At 40.2% G+C, this 11,291-nt stretch overlaps 1 protein-coding gene across 2 annotated transcripts in view; it reads left to right on the top strand.

Moving 5' to 3' along the window:
• The window catches only part of LOC123979982 (matrix metalloproteinase-16-like), an 83,747-nt gene that overhangs the window by 55,724 nt on the left and 16,732 nt on the right, over positions 1-11,291 (top strand). For both annotated transcript variants that reach the window (XM_046064098.1, XM_046064103.1), the window contains one exon: positions 4,351-4,568. In XM_046064098.1, the coding sequence (XP_045920054.1) occupies positions 4,351-4,568 (218 nt within the window). The remainder of the gene's footprint in view (positions 1-4,350; positions 4,569-11,291) is intronic.

Raw genomic sequence — 11,291 nt, 5'->3', positions numbered from 1 at the left:
TGAAGTGATCGACCAGATTGTTGGTGTTGGAATCAGACAGGTGTTGGCTTTGGCTCTGAAAGACTGCGCAAAACTTTGAAACACTTTGTTCATTAAAGCTGCGAGAACACACGGAGCTTGGTGAGGCGGCATGAGTAACAGGCTAATCGCAGCTAAAAACAATACATCTGTGCTCAGATATGGTCATGTCCACTAATTCCACAGAGGAAATGCTGACACCCAGGGTAAAAACCAAGTCCAGTGTATGACCACGGTTATGGGTTTGCCCTTTGACATGTTGTTTGAAGTTAAAAGAAGTGGCCATATTTAAAAAGTCAGTTGCATTAACATTGTTGGGGTCATCAACATGAATATTAAAATCGCCACAAAGAACAATTCTGTCATAATTTAAAACCAGAGTAGATAAAAATTCAGGAAGTTCTGATAAAAATCCTCCAGGAGGTTTTGGGGGGTGATAAATTATAACAAATATGATAGGTTGCAGCCCTCCAACTTTAAGAGTGAGAACTTCAAAGGAGTTAAGTTAGTACTTGATGACATTTAAAATTTTTCCTATACACGCTCACTAGCCCACCACCATGACCACTGACCCTTGGTTGACTAAAACAATCATATTGAGGCGGACACAGTTCAGCTAGCTGGCTATAGTCATTAATTTGAAAAGCTAAACTTACTAAAGGTCAAAGTTATAAATAACGCATATGTAATAAATTGATGCTTTTAAAATGTAGTATGCAGTGTTCATTAATTATTAATTCAAAAATAATATTTTTATATCGAAGCTTTACCAGTTTACTTATTCTTAATTCTGTTTTTTTTTTTCATTGGCTCCCTTAGGGCGACTAAGCGCTCGCAGGTACCGTATTGGCTACCCCTGGTCTAGACTATTGGTTTCCATCTATGTTCCATTATGGCTCAGGAGTAGGCAGATTTCCACTATAGCCAATCACCGTACCAGCTGAGTTTGTGATGAGATTTCTCGTCAGGTTTAAAGTTGCCTAAAGAGACTCATGCAATTGACATTTTTCACACGCTCTCACACCACAAATAATTTTTCTCACACAGTGGAAAACAAATCACGGAGTGAATCAACTTCGGCCAGCTGATGCGAATCTGAACCCCCCCCTCACACTATGGGTCCAGACAGTTGTGACGAGTGGTAACATAACTAGTCGAGTTTTCCAATATAAACATCTGAAAACTGAGGTGCAAACTTGCTCTGTTAGGGACCGTAAGCTACACTTTATCGGCGGTACTGAAGTTTGTGTGGATTTTTGGTGAGATTTCTGCCTGATTAGAGGTGTTTTCATTCCTGATAGCCTTACTGTATACTGTTATAGTTTTAGATTTTGAATTGTCACTTACCACCTGAATTTTGCCTTTCCCTTTACATAAATAACAATATTTCCACTATAAATTGGTGTAGAAAAATTCACCAGAATGCAGGAAAGTGATCAAAATTTTCATATAATTCAGCATTGAAAAGTTCTAAAAAACCCTACGTCGTGTCTCATCACACCACTACTGATTAGATTCCTGTTCTTTGGTTTAAAGTGTACTAATCAATGCAATGAGCTGCTGTAGTAATTGGCTGGCCCTTGATGGCACACAGGAAACCACTGGTCTAACATGTGGCACCACCTGAAGATCTCCAGATCATTTGGAAAATATGTAGTGGGTTAGTGGCTAAAATTAGAGTTAGACTGAAAGGCCCCAAATCTGCCATCGATAATTTTCTTGTCATGAGTTGACCGTAATGTTGTTGTGTGTGTACCCGTTTGCCCGTTTGTCTTCATGTCCATCAGACTGCAGGTCTTCCCAGTGCTTACATAACTGCAGTGCTTTGGCTCCACTAATCTGGGATGTATTTCAGGGGATTTAATTCAGTCAGTGGATGCAATCTCTCGCGCAGACCCGCTGATCAGTTCTGTGGACTGGGAGACGTCTTGCAGAGAAACGCTACCTCTTAATCTCCATGATCAGCTGTGTGTCAACTAGTTTGACGATTTATCTTTCTTTCTCTCTTTTTTTTATTGCTTACTATAAATTGACTCTGTCCGTTAAATGATTGGTTGCTATTTCAGTTCTTTAATCCTCTTTTCATTCTCTGACTTTTAAATCATTTGTCGAGTCATTTAATCATTCATGCACAGCTCCTGAATGCTTACAGTTGCTTTCAAGGTCATTATTTATATATGCCGCCATTATGCATTGATACTTTTCATGACTGGGAGTGTGAGGGTGCGGGGTTGCTTGTCACATTTGCATCTTTCATATTGCAGTCATCTATTCCTGCATCTGTTGGCCCCAATCAACACATGGCAACTCACATCCTCGTTTTCACAGTTACACAGTGTTATTCATGTGTCGTCATGTGCTCAATTATTCATACACACAATCCACTTGCTTGCCCTCCCTCTACCACTCTCCTCCCTCTGTTTTTCCTCTGTATGTCTCTCGCTCTCCTTCGCTCGTGTAAATCATGAATGTGAAAAGACACCGAGGCATGTCTGCACCTCAGTTTGGGAGGAGATTTTAGTTTCATCTCTATAGTATATACATTTTTATTCCTTATGCTTTTGATTTTCTGTTTTATTCATTTCAGCATATCATATGCCTTGGTGAGCTGAATCCCTAAACTTGGCAGTGTTGATCTCCACCCACTGATTTTCGCAAGGCCTCAAATTGTTTTTCTATCGTCTCCTTTGTCTCTCATGTGTTCCCTCTATTTTGTCTTCAACTCCTTGTTGCTAAATTTCCTCTTCACTTCTTACCTCCTCCTTTGCCATTGTAGTTTTAGTTACAACGGCTGGTTGGTTGTAATTGGCACAGTAAATGTGAAGTAGTTCAGACTAAATTTGCATACTTTTTTGCATCCTTAACTATCTTTTAAGTTTTGCCTATATGAACAAGTTTTCCTGCTCATTACGTCCCACCCCTCTTAGGGCAATTAGGAGAGCCTGAAATTAAAAATACTAAGTCTACTTTGTCCAGTACACTTTTGAAGGAATAGTTAGACATGATGAGAAGTTATGTAAAGTAAATATTAAACTAGAGGCAACAGCTGGTTAGCTTAGCATAGACTGGACTAGCAAGACTGGAAATGGGGAAACAACTAGCCTGGTTCTATCTAAGGGGGAACAAAATCCTCATATCAGCACGAGTGTTTACTAATGAACACATATTTTGTTTGTTTTCGTATGTAAAGCAAAATGTTAGATAGTGTGACATGTTTGGCTGGTAGCAGTGACTTTTTGAAGTATTGTCCTCACTATTGTATTTATCTGTTAAGTTGTTATTGAGGAAAATTATATTGCAATAATTACTGATATTGTGTTATTGCCCCGCCCTAGTTAAAGGAAGTAAGTGATTGTAGTCCAATACATTTGTTTTTGTTAAATTTGGTGAATATTTCCTCAGTGTGTGCTCGCTCTCCGTTTTATGTGTGCGCTGAAAAAAACCCTGGTTTTCCTACATCCCTGGCTCTGTAAACGTAAAACAAAGAAAGTGGTGTGGACCTTGCCCACAGTATTGTTCCAGCCAATCAGCAACAGTTAATGCTCGTGCACAGGAGCAGGGGGAGAGAGAGTTCTATACACCGGTACATTCGAACGTGCTGGGCTCCAGGCACTGTGAAGAAGGAGAGATGGCCGATAAACAGAAAAAAAGGGAAAAGGTCTGAAGAGTATAAACAGAGAATAAAGTTATATGACCAGGCAACGGTAAAGACGTTTCAATGCTGAGGAAACCTCAGAAGTTTGCAATTTAGGGGGCGGAGCTTCTGAGAGAGTACTAAAGGGAGGTGTGAGTTTGTTTGGCAGTTGAGTTCAAATATCAACAATCTTTTTGCAGAATCACTTACTCTCCCTTTAATTAGTGATCTTTAGAGGTGCTGGTAGGCGGACTTTGTTACTTTTGGACAGACCCAGGCTACCTCTTTCTCTCTGTTTTGAGTCTTTGTGCTAAGCTAAGCTAACCATCTGCTGCAGCTTCATATTTAGCATACAGCCATGAAAGTGGTATCAATCTTTTCATCAAACGCTCAATAAACGAGCATGTTTCGCAAGATGTCACCCTATCCCTTTTAAAAGATTTGTATACAGTATCTGCCGGAGAGTTTAAACTCGTAAATAACTCTGATGCATGTTTAATACCTCGTGCAGTGATCTGCTTCTATGTGTTGTGTGTGTTATTTGTTGATCAGAACATCAGAATTTGGCCCAAATTAAACCACTATCCAAAAAATGTAGTCAAAATGTAGTCAAAAAAGATCGAATTTGTGGTAACAAATGGTATGTGTAATTGTTGCATATATATATATGTGAGATATTTTCCTCTGACTTCCTCCAGGGCCTCCTGATAAGCTTCCCCAGCCCACCAAGCCTTTGCCGACGGTGCCCCCTCCCCGCTCCCATCCTCCTTCAGACCCCCGCAAGCCAGACAGGCAGACGCGACCTCCGAGGCTACCCCCAGGAGACAGACCATCCCACCCCAACGCTAAACCCAACATCTGTGACGGAGGCTTCAACACCCTCGCCATACTGAGGAGAGAGATGTTTGTCTTCAAGGTAAGTGAAGAGTCTGTGATATCAAAACAACCTGGGGCATTTTCACATTCTGTTTGTTTTGGGGAGTCATTTTGAACCCTGGAGCTGTTTTACCCCAAACTTGGATCTCATGGCGGTGTGTGAGAGCACAGCAGTCAGTCTTTGCAGGCCACACAAACTTGTGAGACCTTTTTGGAAGTGTAGTTTCATACAATGTTTGCACACCAACAATATATACCTGAGGATCGTCTTGTCCTACGTGAGATTTATGGCTATAACCTATAACTTAATCAGCTGATACGTGCAACAAAGTAAGAACTCATCCCTTGATTCAGACCAATGGAAATGGCCTGCAGTATGAAAACGTGCAAGAGAGCTTCGAGGATTACTTAAATGTACAGAGGATGGGAGCTTTATTGCTAATTTGCTTCATGTTCAGTATGTGCATGAAATGTGGAAATGGCCCACTTGGATGTAATATAAATTATTTGGATGAGTTAGTTTTTTTTGTTTTCTACACGTTGGTGGAAAAGTTGTCTTGAGAGAAAAGTTTAACACTGTGGTCATAGCTTGTAGAAATGTGGAGCACTGTCCTTACTTATTTTCAAACTAGCACCTGTGTATTTTGTATTTTGATGCATAATTAAAGGAGCTATTATGTCTAACAGGAGCTCTTTCCAGGTTACATGGGGCCAGTTGAGCAGGAGTTTGGACAAAATGGATATTTTACTAAGAAGAAGCACCATGCCACGCACAGTGCAGCACAGTTTTCCTTTCTTCCAACAAACTCTGCCTGGTTTTCATTCCCATGCAAGAGAAAAAAGGACACATGTCCCTTAATGCATCTTTATCCTTGGTCTAAGCTTGTGAGCACAAGACCTTGGCAACACTCAGCAAGGAACTGTGAAAAACCTTGGGGCAGCACAAAGCTTCCCTGTGTTCACCACAGAAAGGAGAAAGAGAGCCTCTGATGCTTTATGTGAGTGTGACTGTATTTTTCTGGAGATATAAATAGATAGTATTCACTGGTTAAATAAGAGGCTTGTGGAGCCAGGGGGGAAACCCTTTCTGTCCTCTCTACTTGCATAAATAAATCTGGCTCGGTCCCGAGCTACTACCTGTGAAGGTATTTAACCAAAATTAGACTCACACTGTTTTTTGGGTGGAAATAATATCTGATTGTTACTGTAGTGTAAATACAGCCCCGGCTCTCTTTCACTTGGTGTCTGCAGTAGCTCCTGTCACCCTTCATTACTCCCAGAGCTGCAGCCTGGTCTGATGGAGTGATGAGGATCATGGGGTTTTGGCAGTGCCCGGAGGTCCTGTGGAGACAAAAAGGATGTTCAGGAACCAGCCAGCCTTTTTTATGAGTTTAGGAAGTGAAGGATACAAGGACAGTGAGCTCCACCTCAGGTGTGTCTGTGGGTTTGAAATAAAATTTGGGTACGTATGACTTAACTATGACTCAAAACAAAGACAAAGATTTAGTTGTATTATGTGCTTTAACCATTATGTTTGTCTGATGCACTTAAAATTAATATCTTCTATAACACCAGAGTTGTTGAGATGTGATGTTTTTTGGCCAGAGAGCTCCTTTTAGCAGCTGAGTGTGAAAGTGAAGGCGAACATTTTGCTTTGCTGGACAATCGGAGAAAACAAAGTGAAAGTTTTTAGGTGAAAGTTTTTATGTATGAATTTCCCTATAACTTGAGGTTAGTTTATAGTAAAAACAGCCACAGTTCTTAGTCTTGTGTGCAAAATGAGTCTGTAAGCACTCTTTAAAGGCCGATCCACAGGGGCCACTCATGTAAAATGGTGTTCAGCATAAATTGCGTGGCTCCCTCTTCTTGTTTAAACTCTCCACTTATTCCCGCCGGCCTTTGTTACAGCCATACTGTAAATTAAATGTGTGCAATTAACCCTTAAGCAAACAGGCAATGACATATGGCAGTATGCATCTTCAGTAGAGCAGTATTATATGTACTGCATTCCAAATGGAACTTGGAAAACAACCAACATGCAAAGGATATAACCAGACATGTCTATAATCCAAATATTAAATCAGATTGTAGAATTTTGTAGTGTGAGTACCAGTAATTGCTTGGCTTAAGTGGGCATCACCACCGTGAGGAGGGCTTTTGGCTCCATCATTGTGAAGGCTGTGATGAACGTTTCTCTCTGTTGGCTACCAGCTCACATTTTTCCAAAGGTACAGAGGAGCGGAGGGGAAAGACTGACAGACGGAGATGATTTGTTACACAACACATGTAAGCGCACTTGTAAATCCACTGCATTCACATCATTAGGACCACCAGAAACATTGTGACTCATGGTGATTTGCTCACCCTCTTGCGTGAGCCACATCTCAGCCAGAGAATCAGATGTGTTTAGGGGAGTGAAATCAATAAGGGATCACAGGTTTGACTTGGATTCGCTCTCTAAGTGCGTTTCACAGGAGGAGCAGGTGGTCCTAATATTTCTTGATTCTCAGTGAGCATTGTGCCAATTTTCTCCAAGAAGACTGAGGTATATGTTAAGGCTTTCTTTTCTCCTGGTACAGTTGATCTGGAAACATAGTTAGAGATGTTTGTGTTACTCCTGAGCTTGATATATTCCTTTTAGAGCATGCCAAGGTCTACGCATTAGACTAAGGACTGGTTTAAATGATGTCAGATTGATTTACAGCTTGTGCTAACTACTTCTTTCAGTTTTATGTGAGTTTTCGTCTCTTGTTACTGTCATTTCTAACAGTGATTTCTAATTTATTTATTTATTTTATGATTATTCGAGTGATTGTCCGCTTGGTTACTTCACGCTGTACGCCCATTTGGCCTGCATTGCTTGGCTATACTCACCGTTCCCACTTGATTGTTTTGGAAGAGCAGAGTCAAGTCGATGCCAAGTCATTATAGCAGAGATCTCAGCAGTCTTACAGTCCCCCAGGTCCACAGGTGGTTCAGCAATGTAAAGTAGGGGGCTTTAGAGAAGAGACCACAAGAGTTTATCTGGTGAAATACACAGGGAGCACTGAGGTTTTCTATGAAGCAAAAGCAGCAATTATTGTGTTGAAACGTGTTACTCTTTGACTAAAAGTTACCATGTGTTTTTTGTCAGCATCTTAGGTCACCAAAAGAGTAAATTAGGCAAAACAGAGAGAGTATCATGTTCAATTACACTTGTGCGTTTACAGAAGAGGCCTCATTTATGACCCCACTACTAAATGCCAACTTCTTTCAATTTGTAAAGCTGGCTTTCTGTAAAAAAAATAAAAATAAATTTTAAAGTTTCAAGCATCTTCAGGGTTAATATTCCTAACTTAGGAAAGCTGCTTTAAGAGCCACAGAAGACATTATACAACTATTTCTTTTACAAGCTGAGTAATAATCCTTGTAACTTGTAAAATGATCTTAACTTGTAAAATCAGCGCCGTGCCACTTTAACTTAAGTGATAATGTTGCAGTTACCAATAAAGGGGGACAAAGCTTAATGGTTTTGCCGTTATACCTTCCACATTTTGGACTGCAGTTGAATAAGCAAGCCTGAATGACAAATGATAGTTGTCTTTCAAATTACTTCTATCAAGAAAGACCATCAAACTTTCACTACACGCTAAAGGATCTATGCTTTCTTAATGGAAGTACTGCAACTACTGCAGATGTACAGTAGATGTAATAAGGTAAAATGCAGAAAACATGTTGGTTCTTGAGTCTTTAACTGAGTAGTGTTGCCAATGGTGCTGAGAAGTGCCTGACCTTTTTGAGGCACGTTAATCTACAAAGGCAGGTTAGGAGTCATGCTTGTTAAGGTGGTAGTTTTACGGCCGATCATTTTTCACTCCAATGGGGCGACAAGGGGTCGTTTAGGGTTCACAGATGACTGTGAATGGCCGTGTAGATCCAGTGTCACCAGTAAATGCCTCAATAAATTTATACAGCTACCACTTTTATGATTGCAGGCTCTACAGGTTCAACTTTCTCTGAACCCTCAAACCATATGGTATCCCACTGGAGACATAGAATTGCTCATTCATGTATATGCATGTGTATGTTTTACATGAAGAGTGCTTTTCTCGGGCTTTAAATGAACCAGTTTTCTCCTGCTGGATCAAAAGTGTACTGCATTGTGACCTCATCACTTGTCAGACAATGACCAGACAGCAAGCTACAAGCTAGATTTCCCATGAGGCTTAGAGTGGAGTAAAATATGGACATATAGTCTCAGACATCATCCAACAGACATTTAGAAGTCTGGATTTGAGTTTATGGCTCACCCCCATCTTGTTGGTTTGTAGAGCCAGAAAATCCAACCAGGGCTTTAAGGTTTTAGGCCAAACATTCCCTAAAGCATGTTTCTCTTGAAGCCTTAATATTTTCTAAATGGAACAATAATTTTCAAAGTAAACACAAGGAGTAACATTAGATGAGAAATCAACTACTGAGCTTAAAATTTTGTGTTCCTTTTTATTTGTAGAGAGAAGTTTTAAAGCCACTTAAAGGCATCTCAAGGTTCACTACAACTTTTATGTGAAAGTGTAAAAGAATATATATATATTTGCAACACTATATGTATTATGTATACATATAATGAATGGTTGAATGAATGGTGAATGGTTGTATCCATTGTTGAATGTCTGAATGCTTGATTTTGTCGAGTTTACCTCTGCTCTCATATCATAGTATCATATTAGTGATGCAAGGTTTGCCTGTTCAAACCTTCGTAGTAGCTGTAGACCATTGCATAGATGCAATCAGAGCCTCTCGCACTGCCTATAGTCAGGTATAATAGAGAAAGAGACACTTCCGTCAGCAGTCCATCGCCCAGCTCTCATCCTGAGACAGTCTATTATAAAGGAAACTGCCACCCTCCTGTGTCCCTCCTCCTTCCTCCTCCTCACCACTAGTCCTAAGTACACTGACAAGTCTTGCAAGTCACTGAGAGATCTTCCTTCCTTGATGTGGACAGATTTAGAGCAGGGGATTCTGGGATGCCAGAGTGTGCCTTGCTGTTCAGAATTGGCCACTTGGCCACTGATCGACAATCCATTAATGAGAACACTGTGGCCAAGTAGGCAGTGAGCTGTCTACTCTTCTCAGTATCTTTCGTCTTTTACTGGTAGGAAAAAGTCCTGCAATAGGATTTCTGAGTGGACTCAGAAGAAGACCTTTAAATGCCACTTTTTGACCAGTTTAAGACTTTTAAAGAAGTCAAATATAGCTTTAAAAATAGATAATTACAGTATCAAGGTCCTCAATTTAGATGATGAGTCTTTTTCAGATGTTATAAGATTCTGAAATAGTGATAGAAAGTGATATAAACACAAAGAGCTAGAACAGTAGCTCATCATTAAAATGAAGCTAGAGCCAGGAGACATTTAGCTTAGCTTAGCATAAAGACTGGGAGCATAGGGAAACAGCTTGCCTGGCTCTGTCAAAAAGTAACAAAGTCCACTTACAGGCACTTTACATTTGACTAATTAACACAGTATTTATTGGATGTTTAATCTGTACACTAAAATAAATGTAAAACCAGGCTAGCTCTTCCTCCATGCTTCGAGCCTTTAAGCTTAGCTAGCCATCTCCTGGCCCTAGCTTCACATTTACCGTACAGACATAAGAGTGGTATCAATTTTCTCATCTAACTCCCAGAAAGAGCATGTAGCATAATGTCGTACTATTTACTACTAATACTTGCTTTCCCCTTGAAGTGTAAAATGAGGGTGGCGGAGACAATACATAGTGCATGCAGCGTTTATCCCCTTTGTGGTGGACACAGCTACCAGGAATACAGATGGGTGACAAATTACAGAAATGCAACAAGTGTCTCAGTATGGAAACGCAGATGGAAACAATGGAGAGGAGTTTGTTGTCCATAGAGAAACTGCTAGCAAGACTTTATATCCTAACGTTACTCCAGCACAACAAACCCCTCTCTCCAACACTGACTCACGTACGTTTCTACCGTCTATCGTCTTTTATCGTATTCTTGCAATTACTTGCTCTCATGAGATTTCAGAACGAGAATTTTCCATGAGTGAGACTTAAATTTTGTATTAAAAAGTCACTGTTTGAGATAATTTCCATGATGTTGTCAGGCACCTGATATAACAGTCTAAGCCTGTCAGTGGCAAAAAGAAGCACTTTTTGTGGGCGTAATTTTGAAGAGTTCAATGGCCCTGAAGAAATGCCCGAGTACGTTGCAGTAGCTGCAACATACTCGGGCAGAAGCCATCTACTGTAAATCATTTCCACAGCAAAATTTGTGAGAATACCAAAATTATCCTCTAACCACCTGCAGTCTGCTTTGTTGACATTGGATTAGAACATTTTGCCACACGTATTAACTCTAAAGCTGCCTTATTAGAATGAACAGTAGTGGAAAGAAACAGCTGTAGGTTGAAAGGGTTGAAAAGTTGAAACCAGTTCTTATTGCTGTAATGACTGTATTTCAAGGTCATACTTAATTATTTAAAACAGTTTAAGTAATGTTAATGTGGTTTGGAGAAGTTTTGTTCCAGTGTATGAGGTAGCTTTCAACACATGAGGAAACACATATGTACGCAACTGCTCAAATGCTAAAAGAAAAGCCAGTCTTCTGCAGTTCAGTGGAAAGTCAATTTTGGCAAGAAATCCTGCTAGATACTGGGATCTCCGGCTTCAACCCTAATCCTCATCCATCTGAATTATTTACAGCTGCATTCTGCTCCCAGTCAAGCCAAGCAAGTGTCTGTCACATTAACCGAGTGAG

Source organism: Micropterus dolomieu, linkage group LG01 (genome assembly GCF_021292245.1).
Source record: "Micropterus dolomieu isolate WLL.071019.BEF.003 ecotype Adirondacks linkage group LG01, ASM2129224v1, whole genome shotgun sequence".
In the NCBI taxonomy this organism is placed as follows: Eukaryota; Metazoa; Chordata; class Actinopteri; order Centrarchiformes; family Centrarchidae; genus Micropterus; species Micropterus dolomieu.
Note: the sequence above shows the minus strand (reverse complement) of the source record. Positions and strands in the feature narration are given on the sequence as shown.